Source organism: Mercenaria mercenaria, chromosome 7, assembly GCF_021730395.1.
Source record: "Mercenaria mercenaria strain notata chromosome 7, MADL_Memer_1, whole genome shotgun sequence".
Taxonomy (NCBI): Eukaryota; Metazoa; Mollusca; class Bivalvia; order Venerida; family Veneridae; genus Mercenaria; species Mercenaria mercenaria.
In genome coordinates, this window is record NC_069367.1 from 19766839 (window position 1) to 19786401 (window position 19563).

A 19563-nucleotide genomic window follows, 5' to 3' on the forward strand; every position below is an offset into this window, starting at 1 on the left:
ACAACAACATCTTCATCATCATTAACATCATTAATAACAATAACAGAAAAAACTATGTGCCAATAAAAACAAGCTGTTATTGATAGAATACTGATGTTGTGTAAGAGTTTAGAATAAGTTGAACTGAAATAACGTTCACACTAGGTACTCAAATGGTCATTTCTGCCATCAGTTTATATACATGCCGTCAATAAAACGCACGGGTAGTACAATATGTTACAGAAATCCTACACGTTACAACAGATAGAACAGATGTATAGATATGATGCGAAAATTCAATTTGTTACCATAACATATGTCGCAATGATCAATAAGCCTATGATTGAATTTTTTGTTTTAATCCTTGTAAATACTGGTAATTACATTCTGTTATAGTTTTGTACAATGTTGTATTACAAATATGTTTGTGCCTCGCTGATAATCTGATACTGTAAAAATTACAATAGGCCCAGCCAATGTGGTACAATTTCCAGTATATACAAACAGAACAGTTCCCATTAGGTGTGTACCCTGCGGAACTGTTTCTAATAGGTGTGTGCTAAGTGCAACAGTTTCGAGTGCGTGCCATACGGAAGCTTCTAGTAGGTGCATTTACCGAGCGGAACATTTTCAAGTAGGTGTGCATACCATATGGAACAGGTTCCTGTAGGAATAGTTTTCAGTAGATGCGAATATTGAAAAATGGTCTACTGTAGACGTGTACCGTGCAGTTTCCAGCATGTTTTAATTATTCGAAACTGTTTTCAGTAGGTGTATACCACTTGAAACTGATTCCAGTATTTGTTCAGTAGGTGTATACAACATGAAACTGATTCCAGTGTGTGTTCAGTAGGTGTGTACCACTTGAAACTGATTCCAGTATGTGTTCAGTGGGTGTATACAACATGAAACTGATTCCAGTATGTGTTCAGTAGGTGTGTACCACACGAAACTGATTTCAGTATGTGTACACCATGCTGAACAGCATGAGGATTCAGAAACATTATGATAGTTGATCTGCCCGCCACATACTTGTACCAGTCCTGTGATCCTGACCGGATCTCCCCGCCACACACTAGTACCAGTCCTGTGATCCTGACCGGATCTCCCCGCCACACACTAGTATCAGTCCTGTGATCCTGACCGGATCTCCCCACCACACACTAGTACCAGTCCTGTGATCCTGACCGGATCTCCCCGCCACATACTAGTACCAGTCCTGTGATCCTGACCGGATCTCCCCACCACATACTAGTACCAGTCCTGTGATCCTGACAGGAGTCCTCCTCTTCAGTAATTATATTATCCTGCTGGCCTCATTCCACTTTATTTTGAAAAATTAAGGTATCCGATCCACAAATAAGCAAATTCTATATAACGGTGCTATTAAAATATAGCAAAATATTGATGCCTGGTAAGCTCATAGAAAGTTGGTATCATTTGAAAGTGTATTGTCTACTGAAAAAGAAAATATAAATTACAAGACAAAAATATGTTATAACTTTTTTATATTTTTTACTTTACAGTTTTCAATGACATTTCAACAGAAATCCAGTTATTACAGTGTAAGATTTATCATTTCGTAATCAAAAACATGACTGTAGTGATTCGTGCATATTATTTTATGGTCATCTTATTTACTAATTCTTGTTCAGCACAACTCTTTCAAATGATACCAAAAAAAAAATAAAAAAATCATGGGATCACCAGGCATCGACTGAATGTTACCTATTTGCGGATGCCGATGGGATACCTTAACTCACTTTTGTTACAGCTTGGTTGTCTTTCACAAGACTTGCTGTAAGAGAAAAAAATCATTGTACCAAAGCAATTGTCGAGTGTGTGTTACTGTAGTGAGTATGTTCGGAAAACGTGCCACCACAGCGAAAGCCGCAAAATGAATATGGCCAAAGTGAATAAAAGGTGGGTTTTTTTCAGAATGAATGTCACCACAGTCAATACCGTAGAGTTACTTTGGTGAAAGTGAATAAGACTAGAGAATGTCACCACAGTCAATGCTATAAAGTTACTTTAACGACAGCGAATAAGACTAGAGAGAATGTCACCACAGTCAATGCCATAAAGTTACTTTGGTGACAGTGAATAAGACTAGAGAATGTCACCACAGTCAATGTCTTAAATTTACTTTGGTGACAGTGAATAAGACTAGAGAATGTCACCACAGTCAATGCCATAAAGTTACTTTGGTGACAGTGAATAAGACTAGAGAATGTCACCACAGTCAATGCCATAAAGTTACTTTGACGACAGCGAATAAGACTAGAGAGAATGTTACCACAGTCAATGCATAAAGTTACTTGAGAGCGAATAAGATACAGTAACGTACCACGTCAATGCAAGACTACTTGGGCAGGATAAAGTGTTTTTCAATGAGTCACCACAGTCATACGTAGTACTTGGTGATGAAGACTAAGAGATTCCATCATGTATAGTTTACGACAGCGAATAAGACTAGAGAGAATGTCACCACAGTCAATGCCATAAAGTTACTTTGGTGACAGTGAATAAGACTAGAGAGAATGTCACCACAGTCAATGCCATAAAGTTACTTTGGCGACAGCGAATAAGACTACAGTAAACGTCACCACAGTCAATGCCATAGAGCTACTTTGGCGACAGTGAATAAGACTAGAGAAAATGTCACACAGCCAATGCCATAGAGTTACTTTGGCGACAGTGAATAACACTAGAATAAATGCCACCACATTCAATGCCATAGAGTGACTTTGGCGGCGGAGAATAAGACTAGAAAGAATGTCACCACAGTCAATGTCGTAGAGATACCTTGGGACAAAGAATAAGACTAGAGAAAACGTCACCACAGTCAATGCCTTTAAAGTTACTTTGGCGACAGCGAATAAGACTAGAGAGAATGTCACCACAGTCAATGCCACAGAGTTATTTTGGCGGCAGTGAATAAGACTAGAGAGTATTTCACCATAGTGAGTGCCGTGAATAAGACAAGAGAAAATGTCACCACAGTCAATGCCGAAGAATGACTGTGGTGGCAGTGAATAAGACTGGAGAGTATTTCACCATAGTCAGTGCCGTGAATAAGACAAGAGAAAATGCAGAAGAGTGACATTGGCGGCAGTGAGTAGAACAAGAGAGAATGTCACCACAGTCAATGCCGAAGATTGACTTTGGCGGCAATTATTAAGACAAAAGAGAATGTCACCACAGTCAATGCCGAAGAGTGACTGTGACAGCTGTGAAAAAGACAAGAGGGAATGTCACCATAGTCAATGCCGAAGAGTGACTTTGACGGCAGTGAGCAGGACAGGAGAGAATGTCGTCACATTCAGTGCCGAAGAGTGACATTGGCGGCAGTGAACAAGACTAGAAAGAATGTAGCCACAGTCAATGCCGAAGAGTGACTTTAGCGGCAGCGAATAGGACAAGAGAGAATGTCACCACAATCAATGCCGAAGATTTACTGTGGCGGCAATTATTAAGACAAGAGAGTATGTCACCACAGTCAATGCCAAAGAGTGACTGTGGCGGCTGTGAATAGGACAAGACAGTCAATGCCGAAGAGTGACGGTGGCGGCAGTGAATAAACTAGAGAGAATGTCGCTACAGTCAATGCCGAAGAGTGACTTTAGCGGCAGTGAATAGGACAAGAGCGAATGTCTTAGAATAAATTTTACAAACTTTATTTGTTTGGAAGAGTTACATGAGTGTCTATTAATATTCAGAATACGTTAACAATTGTTTTCTGTGGTCAGAGTATATATATATATACGATTTATCAGATTGTAATAACAATGTCTGATAATTGACTGATCGTTACCGATAAATGCTTTTTGTTATGAAGTTCTATCTCTCATTTAGGATTAAGGAGTTTTCCCAAAGTTTTAAATTTTGATATCTAAAAACGCCGCGGGGCCCGGTATCTTCAAGATGTAATGTACAAATCGTTGTAGCAGAAAGACTATCTTTTAACTGCATAAGAAATCATCGATTATGAATCAATCATCAAGTAGAAAATATGCAAATTTTCGTGTGAGGAATTCCATATGACGTACGATAACATCTTAGGTGTTGAAAGATTTCCATTATAAATTCATAGTAGGATATTAAAAGGTCAAACGCGAATAATAAACAATCCTTGATAGATAATATACACCCATTACAAAATATTTATGCATACAAAAAATAAATGTTTTGGCAATATAGGACAAAGTTTTCGGGTCGGTAGTGAGGTTATCGCTGTCTTTTATACTTCTAAACATAAACAATAGCCGGTTATAAATCATCGGTGGCGTGCAATCAACTAGATCATGAAATCTGCTCAAGTTACCCAACATAATTCGACAGAGGTTCGCCAGTTGCTTAACTAAAAAGAAGAATTTTAATTTAGAATCATATTCGTCAGTTTTATTAAAAATCGTTTCCCTAATTTATCAATGTTTAATGCCAAAATAGTGATTAGATAGGCATCACGTTTAGAAGGTTAATGTAATGTGAAATGACTTTAAAATACTACCCATTAAACTATGTAAAGATCATTAAAACATAATTAACTAAATGTATCGTTAGCAAGTGTCCCCACACTGCTGTTACTGTAAACATTCACAGGCTGCCGTTTACTCCTCTACCCGAATAACAACTTGCATTAAATTTGTAAATTCACGACCACATAGCGATGAGTACCTCGAAAAACAAAACCTTAAATTTTATTGTATATGAAAACTGTTGAAGGACCTCTTCCTGTTATTAAGTTGAATGAATTAGCCACGTTTTGTCGCTTGGAAGTCGGAGAGGAAGGGTGTATTATTTCACCATGGCACCGTATCTGTATATAGATAGGTGATCGTTACTGAGATAAAGCAATGCTAACTATGGTTAGTCGGTATGAATGGACGTACGCCTAAAAATAACCAAAAACTATGGGAAATCGAGTTTTCCTTCTAAAGACAGAATGTGCATTTATACTACTTTCGTATCATGGGGCTATTTTTGTGCCATATGGTTGTTTCGTACTGACTGTGTCATGTGACAGTTTCATGCCTGCCGGGTGTACATGTTCTATACTCGTGTGCACAAGCCCGCATTATTGCCAATGTATGTGCTATGTGGCTGCTCATACCACTATATTTTTGAACGTCAAATGTCAATAGCGTTACTTCAAATAATGAAATATTAGAACAACAGAAGATAAGTATGCGAGATATTGTTTTAATGAAAATCATTATCCTATTTCAGAACACTTGTAAAAATGGAAACATGTAAGATATTTTACTAATCAGGGCAAATTCTCTCAACTGATTTTCATCGAAGTTCATCTTTTCCAAACACTTCCTTGATGTTTCAGCAGTTGTAATCCACTTTACTCGTTTTGATCCAATCAAATCTCCCGTTATTGACATCGACAACCAGTATTGCCGCCGAACAACTTAATTACCCCAACGAAGCTCTAATGAGCCGAAACCTAATCATTGTTTTAGCATCTTTTCATTGTCTTTATTGATTCCAATCCTCGTCAATTTGACTGCTACGACATTAAGACATGGAGACAGTACAATTACTATAAGGTTACAAATAAACTGATCAATTTCCATAAATGTTAACACCGCCCTTCATTTGAAACAACTGATTTCATCTGAAATAATTATTAGAAAAATGACATTTTACTCACGGAATCTAGGTCACGGTAAAGGCTGCATGGGTGTATTTTCTTCTGAAAGGATAACAAAAATAAGCATTTGTAAATCCATGGTATGATAAAAGAATGCAGAAAATATTTGAAGAACATACTAAAGCCATGTCCATATGTGCAAAATTTGCGCCCGTACAAACATTTTTGTAGAGCGTATTTTTGCGCCTGTACTAATCACATTTTGTTCTTACACAAACATTGTACGGGCGTATTTTTCGCCATGTGAGCCAACACTGAAAATACATCCCGCTCAACAGCCTGGAACTTTATCTTAGGTTTGATTTTTAAAATACAAATAGATTTAAAAAGAAAAAAGAACATTACACGGAATAAAGGTGAGAACTAAAACTGTTATAATCAAACATATTGTTATGTTATTGTTTTAATTTTCTTGATACTGAAAAAATATGGTAATAATTTTGAAGTCTTACTTCACATGTAAATAAAAAAAAAACATTATTGACACAACAGAATAGAACATAATATTATTAATTTTGAACGTTTATACATCGTCTATACACCAATAGTTTACAAAAATACAATATTGCCATGAAAGTAACAAATATGGGATTCAGTTACATACAGTTCATAAAACACACGAGAAAACGCTACAGAGTCAGTATAATCAAGTGTAATATAGTTAATGAAGGCAGTGAGGAGTCTGTCATCTTCACATTTATGATGTAGTATGTATATAACCGAACTTCATTTTATAATTTCCCCTTTGATTATTTATAAACATCAATAAGATCATTTTGTTGGAAGAATTTAATTATGTAAGAAACTTAAAAAACTGATGTCGCTTAATATATATTCCTCATTTGTAGAAAACATGGACAAATATAAATAAAATGCAGTTTATCCTGCCTTAGTAAGTCTGGACTATCACAACGTTCATTACGTGCAATATTGTTTCTTATATTATATCTCCCCGTTTGCATTCTTAAAGGATCATAATTATCAATAAAACTTAATTAAAAGTATCTAATTGATCCATCATTAATGAATATCATGAGTTGAATGATGGGAGTACATATATTTGTAACTACACGCGGATCAAATCCTGATATAAATATTTCCGCTTTTAACTTGTTGTGGTGAGTGTTGCACAGCTTTTATCATGATATCTGGTAAATGGTCATAAAATAAAGAATTTCTAGCAAAAGTTCACTACTAGTGACGGTTCACGTTGCGGAACAGTTTTAAAATTTCACAAATGCAGTATACCTTGAAACAGGTGCAAAATATAGCGGATATCTTCCATGTTACATTATATTCCTAAGAACACATTAAAGAAAAACAAACTCCATCGTGAAATATGCGCTAAAGTATCGTATATATAATAAGGCCACTATATTGTCTGCAGATCTCTCTCTCTCCCTCTCTCTCCCTCTCTCTCTGGCGTTGTATATTTAATCGGCAAATTTAATTTACCATCGATGTAGAAAATACATTTTAATATGATTGTTAAGTTATTAATAAACGTCTTTGTCACAGAATATACCAGTCCTTATCAAGGATATCCAATTTATTTACATAAATCACATACACTTGTCACTGCATTTACATGCGCAATTCACCATCTGTTCTTGTTCAAAATGATGGTGAAAATTTTCCCTTAATATTGAAGATATTGTATCTGCAAAAAGAATTACCATTCTGATATCCACATACAGCACTGATATATAAGATGAATTAAAGAATACCGCAAATCAGTGAAATCTTCCCGGGACTTCTGTCAAAGATTTGCAGTATAAGCATAAACTGTACAAATGCACTTTGTGGAAAGACTCTCGTTATCATCTGTCTTTATTTATTATCTTAAACATTTACTTATGTGCGTCGTGTGTGTGAATATACGATGGGGACGGCAGTTAATGAAAACAGTGCTGAAATTTCGATACAAAATCAAGGTTACATAATAATAGTAAAAACTCATTACAAACCAACATAAACCACCGATACTATATGGGCGAGTAAAAACCCCATCGAGGCCACCAGTACCGTATTGTTAAAAACCCTACATGCGCCGCCAGTACCATATGGGCGTGTAAAACCCTACATGTTCCGCCGGTATCATATGGGCGTGTAAAACCCTACATGTGCCGCCGGTATCATATGGGCGTGTAAAACCCTACATGTGCCGCGTGTAAACAAACCCATGAAATTTACTTTGGTGTATACTATAAATCTTTGGAAATCATGCGCATTTTCAAGGCCATTTTTGTTTACCTTGGATTTAATACAGACGTCTGACCTGGAATGACCAAAGTAAAAATACTTTATCCCCTTCCAGTATACAAAACATTCCGTTCACAATATCAGTCCGTCACAATACACAAACAGCTGCAATTGTCCGTCATTCAATAGCCTTTTATATTGCATTATTTTATTCATCGCACACTTTCAATGGCATGAATTTCATTCTTTTATTGGCCGTCATAGTTTACTATGTAACTAAGCCAAGAAGTGAAAGAATGTGACGCTTGTACTGTGTATAGAGTATATTCAATGCATTTGTGAACTTGACCCCAATCTATGATTTTCCTATTGTATTCCAAATGAAAAGAGCAACACAGATGTGGCATAATCAGGTCACATGGACTATCATGACTTTTTATTTCTCTTAGAATGAGTAGATGTTTGTTTTCAAGCCCATATATTTGCATGGTTTATAAAAATCCACATTCGCCATATATGAAAACTTAGTTTCTGACATACAGGTTTTTATAGTTGAATTGCCTTAACATTAGTTCTGTCAAATTACATAATTTTCTAGGCGAGTGTCTGCATCATATCGTTCTTTCTTTAATTGCATAGACATATTATACTAAAGAAAGAAAACGCCTTTCAGTCAGTGGAATTTTTGTTAACTAATGATGTAGTGCTAGAGACACTTCTAGAACCGCATGTTAGTATTGCATAGTTAACGGCTAGCATGCGAAACATTTGTAAATATTGACATTTTAATTTAGCGTTATTATATATCCCTTTAAGCGATTTGTTGTCTACTGAAGATATCTATCTATCCAACTATTCTCTCCAATCACCTGTCATGTTGATTAAAACAATACCGCCTAAATACATTTAATTACTCTGATACATATCTTTACACATTTAGTACAAATTGCTTTTCTGTCATATTTATTTCCAGAAAATGAAAAAATCAAGGAGATTGTTCGTTTATGGACTGGGATGATGGGACAAGTAATCTGCCTTGTGTAGAATTGATAAACACACTCAGTATTCTAAAAACATACATGTACTTCTTTTCAGGGTTTTAAGCACAATTCTGTTTAGTAGGTACTAAAATACCTTATTAAAATATACTGCTTTGTGTGGATTAATATGGATTTAACTGCCTATATTATTTTTATTATCATTTTGGTGTATCATTTTGATGTATCATTTTGGTACTTGCTGAGAGACTGGGCAAAAATGATGAGTGAGTGTGTTCCTAATGAAATTAAAATAATGATATCTAATTGTATCTGGTGCATATTAAACATCTTCATACAGATGTGGCAACAAATAAATATATTTCTTCCTTTGTTGGAACCGAATATAATAATAATTTCTCAAAATCTCAACAATGAGCATACAATATTAGCAATGTAGAATTATTTTTAACAAAAACATCATTGAAGTAGTTTCTATAGAACTGAAATTGCAACATGAACCCGCTATAATAGTAACTAATTAAATTCATATTTCAGCGAACACTTGACTCAATTATGTTTGAGATACGTTATTACTGTCATAAACACATTTATATATTTTTCAGATATAAGCATTTTATACATTTATTTTGCGCCCTTAAAGTATTATATAAATAAGTATTGACATAGAATTATAAAATAATGATAAATTTTAAATAATGAAACATTCCATTCTAGTGGCAAGTGTTTGTATATTTTGATAAAAATATAAAAGACAAGAATGGCCGACACTTAAAGGCAAACACATTAAAGAGAGACATAAATTATGTGATAATTTTGAATATTTCAGCCAAAATAACAACTTTATCGCTAAATTTCCCTTCAACTTTGATTGAATTTGATATACGTTTAATCGCTTAAACATTTATCTTTCAATTTGAAGGCCTAGCCTCAAGGCGGCCGTGCTAAATCCCTGCAAGCGACGTAAAAGCTACCCAGTTATCTACTGTGTAGCGCCCCCTTGTGGTTGCCCCGTAGATCGCATTAATATATTTGACTGCACGTTCACTTAAGACGAGCAGCAATGTTATTTTATTTACTCTGTCGTACGCATATTTGGTCTAAGGATTAGCTCGCTAAATTTTCGCCACTTCTGTTTAAGCACAGGTGTTTTAAGACATTTGCTGGGAACAGAAAGAACACATCTTTAATTAAAGGCATTTGCAGAAATAATACATGTCCTTATACATGCCCTTATTTCAGCTAATGTCTTTACTATCTTGTGCTTCCTGACACTGATTTTTTTTTATAACAAATGCCATCTTAATGTTTCTTTTATTAAAACACATCGTTCAGATTCTCAGTGTAAAAATTCACAACAGCAGCAAGTCAACTTTTAAACACAATTATGTGATCATTAACCAATTAATTAGGTTATGTGATAGTGTAAATTGTATTTGGTTGTGTTTTTTTTTTAGAAGGCCACATTTAAAATTAAGATGTATTATTTGTACTTTGTACTGATCTATATCTTCATGTGCTACCTTCTATAAATTAAGATGTTATTATTATTATCATCATCATCATCATTATTATTATTATTATTATTATTATTATTATTATTCCTCAAGGGAGGAGGCTACCAGTATCAACTCCCTTAATGGAATTCAAATACTAGCATTCATTTGTTATTAGTAAAATATTTTAAATTACTTGGTGTATTTGTGTTATAATACCTCAGCTAAGAACTATATTTTCACCTCCCTGCGCATTATTCTGTATTTCCCATGTATGTAGGCCTCGGAAAGCAATTATTTTCTCGTAGTTAGTACATGACCGTTATGATTTTAACATAAAAATTGCACCTGAGACCCTAACGAATATAATCAGGGGCAATTTTCTTTCTAAATGTCTTAACAACGCTAAATATCGCAACTTGGAGGTCAGCACTGACATTAGACAAATACTAACACTGATTTTTCTGCTATCAAATTACAGGATTTGAGGGACAATTTTATAAATAAACCCCGAACAAACAGAAGTTCGACTACAGTGATTTGCGTGTGGATCACTCGGGGGAAAAATGGTAATGTTAAAACAAAACCTGAGAACGTTGAAAGCGGGTATGATTCATGACCGAAATATGCCTGTACCATCAATGTATATGTTAGGAACGGTAAAGGACAAATTGCTACTTTTTAAGTATAGTTGCTCTCTTCAAATTTACCTAGCGAAGTTTGTCCAAATCCTAACAAATTTAACGAAATAAACAAACCAGGTTGGCACTTAAAGTGTTGTTTTTGAATAAGGCTGTTCCAGTAGGATTTATTTTATGGTTCTGTAAAACAAAACCTTCGCACTGGAGTAACCAGTAATATATAAGAATGAACCGTGTACTGAATTTCTAACCGGAATATATTATTGCTTTTTTCTTATACGGACATTAAATATATCATCTGATAGTTTCTGTGTATATAGACAGTGCAGTCCTAGATGACTAAACTTATATAGACCAGAAAATGGCATTCCTTTTTTTTCTTTACATGACGATGAAAAGTCTATTCACGGAACAGACACGAATATTTCATAAAACTGTCATCTCTTAAGCCAAAATGACATTTCCAATGCAGTTGCCCCTTCTGACGGCGCAGTCTTGGTCGCGAGTTTCTCACAGTGACCATGTGCCGCCTTGCTATTTGGTAAAGCAATGTAACCTAACATCCTAACTTCTTGCCAAAATATACACTGTTGTTTACTCTTTCCTTCGTGAAATTTAATAACATTAAAACAATCCCGGCACAGGACTTTACTATAAGCGATAACGTAAGATTTAGATAGTTTTAATGTGATTTATCCAGTCTTTGTAAGGATTATCTAAGATTTTCTGAGATTATATACTTATTAATAATCCACATTGGACCGTTTTATTTTAAACACTCATGGGGTAGGAATTTTTATAGACTAAAATTAATTTCTGCATGTTACATGCCTTTTAACAACAAATGTTTCAAAACTATATAATATGCCACAATCGGTTTTTTTTTCTTTTCTTATTTTTTTTTTAATTTGAAAGGTTTGGAAAATTAGAATTCAACTGACCAACACATGAATCATGAATCAACTTGAATTAGCAATATATGAAAATATTTAGCGGTGCGCTTATGTTGAGGGTGTATTATCCATTATTTGTTAACAGAAATGCTCCAGTGGGAATATTGTACCAAGAAAACGACCAGCATCACTCTACATGGGCCGCCTTCGCACAAGAGTAGCCAATGATATACTAGTATTACTCTTCCAATACAACTACAAGAAAAACTATAAGAACAACACTTTTAGTTGTAGCTACCCGTTTTGAAGCGCCATGCTGCGTTAGTATGTGCATTGTAATTCACGCTGCAGCTTCGCAAATTTCTTATCTAACAGGCGCATTGTAATAATAACACGTAACATGAAAATTGCAACCTCATAAATTACAACAGCCGTCATCATAGACAGAGTTTCACATATAGTTTGCATTATTTTGCAAATACCTTGTGTCAAATGAAGGTTTTTCATGAAATATTAAATTTCACGACATTTTATGAGCCTGGCGTTACGCTTTGTGGTCCGTAGTTATTCGTGTACATTTCATGGGTAGGTGAATTTTATGTCAAAATTTAGCATTAAACAGACAAGACTGAAAATTGTGTTTGTGCTAGAACGGGTTAGATTGTAGTCTTTGCCATTAATTTTACTCTGCTGCCACTGTAAATCTACTTTTCTTTGACTATTTCCTTATATTTTTACTTTTATAGAACGTCTGTACATAACTTCACTATGGACTTTTTAAATCACGATTCTGTTCTTTTACAGGTACCATGCTGTTCAACTTCTATGAAAGATGCAACTATATTTTCTCTGATATATCATTACTTAATATAATGAACTAACGTAACACCCCGTATTTGATACGGTGTAAATTAAATCTCGGATTTAGCAGATTTTCTTAAATCCAAAAGAATTGCGTTGACAGATAAAATGACCGGAAATTGGCCGAATATATTTGAAACAATTGGCGCCAAGTTGCAGACGGCAGAAATAACGGCGCATTGTGTAATCAAGTTGATGTAATTATCGCACGCCGAAGCCTGCATTGCGGGAGTTAATTACTGAAAGTTTTGCTCAAAAGTCGATGATTGAATTAAAGACAATGTGTGAAAGACTAAAGTATTATGCAGAAAGTGTGAAATATGTCGCAGCATTTCAAAGAGAACCGCCCGTTTGAAAAAAAAATCAAGTCGATATTCAATCAATGTCATAAACTGCCACTCGTACACCTGACAATTATTCCTGTTCAAACTTCGAAAAAAAGAATAGGTGCGAACTGTCCTGATTTTAAAAATTAAAATTATTTTATTTCGCAAGCAGTGACATTTTATATAGACGTAGAAATGCATTTACTTGTTCTGCCGGAGAGAACAACTTTTTCTAGACTCAAATTACTAAAGTAGATTAAGTTGCATGTTATAAAGAAACGGACGCTGTCTTGAACTGCAAACATTTTATGTTCAAGATGGGCATGCAAAGATACAAGAAAATCCATCTATTAACAATTTCTGTGATACGAATTAATTATCTACACTTAATGTGTGCATAATAAATATACATTCTGTCGAGGGAAGGGAAAATGTGATGACACGACTTCAAATTCTTTCAATGACATTTATTTTTTTTTCTTGTAAAAAGAACTTATTTTTATAGTAAGTGTATAATATATACATCTATGACGTTCAAGTCTTCTCAACAATATATAATATAAATAATAAATGTCTATTTTCAATGTGTTTTTTCACTACATTTCTGATGTGACATAGTTTTGAAAAAATAAGACAATTTCTAATAAAACTGAAACACAATATATATATATATATTCACAATTTGAGAAAATAAGTAAGTCAGATAGGGTTGAGCCTCAAAATAATTGTTCCTTTGATAAAAACGGCACCAAACTCTGAGCACAGAATTGCTATATACATTTTTACAGTTACTTTATTTTCTTAGAGACAAAGGTAAAGAACACATGTGAGTTACCTCTTTTGCAAATGATGCGAATATTTGAAATAAAAAATACTCGTGACGATAACATTAGAATTAAAGTTTTCATTTTAAAAACCACATAATATAACATAAAATAAAAAAAAGTCAGTGTATATTTCCTAGTTTCTAATGCTATTAAACTTGTTCAAATTTTCTCGAGGCAAAATTCTACAAAAACAATAGAATTACTCCGCTATCGGAATATAATTTTATAGGACTATAGATTTAATTGAATGGTAACATGTTAAGTGAACATAAACAATTGCTTACCCTTAAATCAACGCCCTAGGGCACCATTTTATACAAAGTAATTTTCAATATTATTCAATATATGGATTTCGGGATGGGAACGCGAATCAAGACGAGCAATGTGTCATGGAGTTGGATGAACGCATGAGAAAATGTTATTTGAACACTCATACCTTTATGTTAATGTTTAAAACATTAACCAGCGTAGTGAGACGTGTAAACTCGTATGCCATGTACATTGATAACAAATTACATTCATTTTTTGGGGACAATTTGCAAGAATTTAAAAGTTCAACAACACATATATATTTAAGCACAGGTGTCCGTTTCACCATAAACTGTGTCTTAAGTATCCCCTTTCGCTATTTAGAAGTAATTTTAGAACATTTAAGAAATTAAAACACGTCTAAGTATAGGAGATATCTTCACATTTATACACCATTTCCACATTAACAAGTACGCACACATATTTCACGTTTTGTATATAAATACTGATTGTTTTCTATGAAATATTTGTCCAAGTTCACATGTGAGTTAGCGGTACTGTGTTCGAGTTCATGGATTCGGTGGACGGTACTTGATAATGTCCCATTGCCTGCATTTGTTGCTGTAATCTTTGTTGAGCACTTGGGTCATTTGGGTCTGCACCCGGGGGTAAATACATACTGATCATTTCACGTAAGTCACCAGGAGCTACACCGTTTGGTCGCCCAGAGGCGCCCTGCGGTGCACCTGCACTTGAGTGTCCTTGCGGTGTGTTCGATTCACGTTTGACAATATGAGATTGGGGTGGCATGCCGTATGGCGCCATAGACATTGTATAACTTGAGCTACCATTCATGTACGAGCCCGTGGTTGTCCCTTGTCCTACAGGCATACCCTGAGCGGGTAAATATTGTCCATAACCGCCCTGGAAGGCGGCTCCCATATGTTGCATTTGCTGGTAAGCATTTGGGTCTGTCATCATTGGGTATCCATTGGGCATGTATCCATTCATGTACATTCCTGTTGCGTCACGTCCCACTTGTCCCATCCCCATACCGCCAGTCCCCGGGGGCATACCAGGGAGAGCGTATTTGTCTTTCTTCATTAAAGTTTTTGTTTTTCGTCGCGGCCGGTACTTGTAGTCAGGGTGTTCCTGAAGAACAAATCAAAAGTTATTGAGCACTGGGCATGAGCTTGAAGTTATTTGACATGGTTATCAATTTAAATTACAAATCAAAAGTTGTTTGAATAAAACGATGTTAGGATTTAAAAAGATTCGGCAGCTGATGTGGTTTTATTTTCTTGGAAAAATATCAACGGGATCTGGGGAGCAAAATTTCTGCAAAGAAAGTTAGTGTACATAAACTTATTGGCAATTCAAAATTTCTTGGTATTGTACATGTCGGGTGACTGCGATTCAGCATTTTATCATTTTCAAAGCTAATATATTCATAACTTACTTAGTTATAGCAAATGCTAATAATCTAAATAAATAGATATGACAACATTCATGCATGCACATTTTTTATAAGAACATTAATAATAACAACAATATTAATAAAAGGTGCAGAGTTTTTATTTTGCATCCCCACCATATCTAAGACATGAAAAGAACCCGTGACATTGTTATTCTGGTTCTAGTTTACAGCAGAATATCGAGCTGTATTGTAAACTGAAAACTTTTCAGTCATAAATGTTCGTTTTTGTTAAGCTACGCAAGCAAAAATGAATAAAAATATGGCTGAAATTATCCTGCGTGACATATCGAACAAAATAGATACAAATTCATATAAATAAAAAAAAATCTACGAATATATTTTGTGTGGCTACAGTAAGCTATGGGTGGGGTGCAAAATATTTTAAACTCTTACCGCAATTACCTTCATGTGAATTGCACGCAGTCGTTTTGCCTCATCTATGAAGGGACGTTTTTCAGTCTCTGACAGAAGCTTCCATTCCGCACCAAGTCGCTTGCTAATTTCTGAATTGTGCATTTTCGGATTTTCTTGGGCCATTTTCCGTCTCTGACCCCTTGACCACACCATAAATGCATTCATCGGACGCTTTACTCTGTCGTTTGCAGCCGCATTCTTAGCCCCTGGTCCACCCGAACCTTGCGATCCATTTTGTCCATTAGGTGACTGGTGATGTTCGCTATGGTGTTCCTCGTTATTATTGAGCCCTGGGGACGGGCCGTTCATACCCGGATGGTGTCCGTGACTAGCTGGAAGCTGTGTCTGCGGCGGAGCCTGTCCCTTCAGGGACATCTCCGGGCTCATTTCTGTATACTCAATCTTGGCGGTTGGACGGAAATTATACGAAGAAATCAAACACTGCAGTTTTGAAAACTTTCACGTTTTCAAAACAACTTTATTGTTTATTTCAAATTGTTCTCAGTTGTTTCAAATGTTCTTTCACAGAAAATCAAAATTCACAGTTTTAACACAATGAATGCATCAATGTTCCAGTGACAATGTTCATTGAAAACTCCTGTATAAAATCCAATTGTAAATAATAAAGATAATCTTTCCCGCTTTTCAATAACTTCTATATAAAATGTCTCTCTCTAAAAACAGTGCTTGTTCAACGGTTTATTCTCTTTAGTGTTTCTATTAGTATTGATCAACTACCATAAATGATATTATTTCAGCCAATCAGAAAGCGCTATTCTTGAGAATTTCATGCCATTATGCTGAGCGATTGGTAAACAGGTTATAGGCGATAAGGCGTGATCAACGTAGTAGGAGGAGCTTAGTGTGTCACAGGGTTTGACACAGGTGAGATGAAATAAACAGACTTTACCTGAGGAATAGCTTATGCGGAATTAGATGATGTGAGTAAATAAGGTGACATGTTTAATCGTTGACATTTTGAGTATTTTGATTGGTTAATTGCTGTAAAAAACACAGACAGTGCAACGAAATAGAGCTGTCAATTTACTGATGAAAACGCCCCTTAACTACCCGTTATATTTTGGATACACAAATTTCTATGTTTACTTTTATAAAAATAAATAATTAAAAACCTAATAGTTTCAAAATGGAACTAATAGTAACTATATCTATACCTGAAATGACTAATTCCTGTTACTGAACATGTAAATCACCTTAGAAACACAACCGTTATATTTTACATCCGAATCAACAAATTTTAACTGCACATATGTAACATTGGTTAGACCCCGTTGGCCAATTAATATAAAAAACAAAAAAAAAAGAAATAACTATGCTTTTAGATATTAAGTTAAAGTAAACATAAAATAATGTCAATGAATTTAAATAACGCATCCAAGAAGTGAGAAAACACTTCTGTCTTATACTTCCTGCAATTTGTTTTTCGCCTTCAAGAATGGGATCAAAACACATAGACATTATTATTCATTATTTTCAACATTGGGAAAATTTGTGACACATTTATTTCTTAATACTCTAGCATATAAAATTTATTAAATAGAAGCGTTTAATAAGTCTTGTGGCCTATTTAGTAAAGATTTATTTAGAATAGGTGTAGTGCACAACAATGCTATAAGCCTTATGATCTTTCGTTGCTTATTGTACAAAATACAATACGTATTGTTATTCTATTGACTCAGTCTCACTTTAACAAATTCGGATACTGTGTCAAACTTTAGTACTGCCTGTTCACAGTATTATGGACCATTATTATTATTTTCATGAAGCATTTAACGTATTCTTTTGTACATATTTTGTATAAAGCAACAATACCGAAAAGCAATTTTATGGGGCTTTGAATTCGTAAACACATTCTTAAATTCGAGAGGTATTGTATTTTCATGGAAGATGTTATATAACTTGGACATTGTTAATAGCATTTTAAATGCTGTATGTTTAAAAAAAACGAGACTTTGATATAAATAAAGACTCATAAAACACATAACCATGAATTTTACAGTCTAAAACACGCGTAATCATTGGCGATAATACAGTTTGAAAATACCCTTATATTTTTGCATTTTATTTCAATAGTTATCAAAAATCGAATTTTGGATTAACAATCTCTACACGTCAATTGGATGCGAAAAAAAAGACAGGGACGACATCAATGCATTATCTTGAGTTTCTTGTGAGTTCAAAATCATTGTGAGAATGTCCCGTGTAGGATTCGGGAAAAAATAGGATGCCAGAAAATCTAAGAATCCTGAACTATCATTTTTAAGGAAATTATAGAATTATAGTAATCAAACCTGAAATCAGGACCATCCCTGAAAAAAAAAAACAGGCCTGTAGAAAACAAATCGCATACTGAAATCGTAAACCTGGACAACGTCAAACTTTGCTTTAAAGAATTTTCATTGTGAAAAACGTTATGAAAAATTTCAACAACTTCGCGTACATAATGTTTTATTGACTTCCTATTAAAACTTTAAAATTATAGAACAAGGAGTTCTAGAACTGTTTGGGATTTTTACCGCCAATTTGAATGGTGTATCGTTTCAGTATTCGACACTGATCAATCACTAGTGACAATCTGATTACCATGGAAATCAACAGACAAATGTCCAGTGCTGTAAATTGTCTCTTACTTCTCAGTATTTGGGCGCTGATGTAACATTGTGTAACTGCTTGAAGCAGAACTTCACGGTGTATGACGGAATCGGCACGGAGTTTTGAGTTCAAATAGATTCCATGAAATTTTCTTTAAATCTGTAAAAGTTACTCTTCCGTTTCTATGACACAAGTGTTGTTCTACATGTTTATAAAATGATATATATAAAATATATATAAATTGAAGACAAAAGAATGTTTCAAATTATAAACACAATACATTTATTTTCGAAAGAATGTGAAGCAGGTATTTTCTGTCAATACTTAGTTCACAGTAAGAATGATTTGAAGAAAACATTACTTGAATAAGAAATTCATTTATATGTCAAGTGCTTAATTGTGAAAGGCTGAGAACCTTTAGGTTTGACAATGACAGAACCTTGAGGCTCCGTGATCTTGAAACGGAATCTTATTTGAAGGCAAAATCTTCATTTATATACTGTTTACAGTCATCTAAACAAATTATTGAGTTTCAAGTTTTTTTTTTATTTTAAAATATTGTTCTCAATATGACAATAATTATGAAGCATTCAGGTGTGGGTATTTTACGATTGTTAACCAACCATTGAAAATCAATTTTTATTGTCTAACAGACAGAAATATTACATAAACACACATCAAAGGACAAAAAGCTGACCATTAATTTTTCCCACCATCCACCGTTATGTGTGTGTATAACAATGTGGACAAATTACACAGGTGCTATTTTCACGGCGTGTTTATCTACCGGTTTTTATCTAGATGCTTATCGGTGGCGATTTATTAGATTTATTAGATAAATATTCGAAAAGATGCTTCATAAATACAATTAAGCATGCATTCTTTACATCACTCTTTCACACGATCTTGTAAAATTTGTCGGCTT

At 34.5% G+C, this 19563-nt stretch overlaps 1 protein-coding gene and 1 long non-coding RNA gene across 7 annotated transcripts in view; both read right to left on the minus strand.

Annotated features, from left to right (window-relative positions):
• Window positions 1-4434: 4434 nt before the first annotated feature.
• Window positions 4435-19563, minus strand: part of LOC128558450 (uncharacterized) — a 142153-nt gene continuing 127024 nt past the window's right edge. For all 5 annotated transcript variants that reach the window (XR_008371625.1, XR_008371628.1, XR_008371624.1 and 2 more), the window contains one exon: window positions 4435-5683. This is a non-coding gene — a long non-coding RNA (uncharacterized LOC128558450). The remainder of the gene's footprint in view (window positions 5684-19563) is intronic.
• On the minus strand, window positions 13511-16742 carry LOC123554792 (transcription factor Sox-2-like). 2 transcript variants are annotated; one of them, XM_045345146.2, is made up of 2 exons: window positions 16014-16742; window positions 13511-15286 (listed from the first exon to the last, which is right to left on the minus strand). In XM_045345146.2, exons 1-2 carry the CDS (start codon window positions 16410-16412, stop codon window positions 14672-14674), a joined length of 1014 nt encoding a protein of 337 aa, XP_045201081.1. In that variant the 5' UTR covers window positions 16413-16742; the 3' UTR covers window positions 13511-14671. The 2 variants fall into 2 exon arrangements, with proteins under 2 accessions (XP_045201081.1, XP_045201080.1); XM_045345145.2 differs by having other exon boundaries at window positions 16005-16742.

Excerpts from the sequence above, each read along its gene's own strand:
- LOC123554792 (XM_045345145.2), bottom strand. The coding sequence starts at position 16,412 with ATGAGCCCGGAGATGTCCCTGAAGGGACAGGCTCCGCCGCAGACACAG. Across the intron at positions 15,287-16,004 it reads TTCACATGAAGGTAATTGCG|GAACACCCTGACTACAAGTA; the intron begins GTAAGAGTTTAA and ends TTTGTTCTTCAG.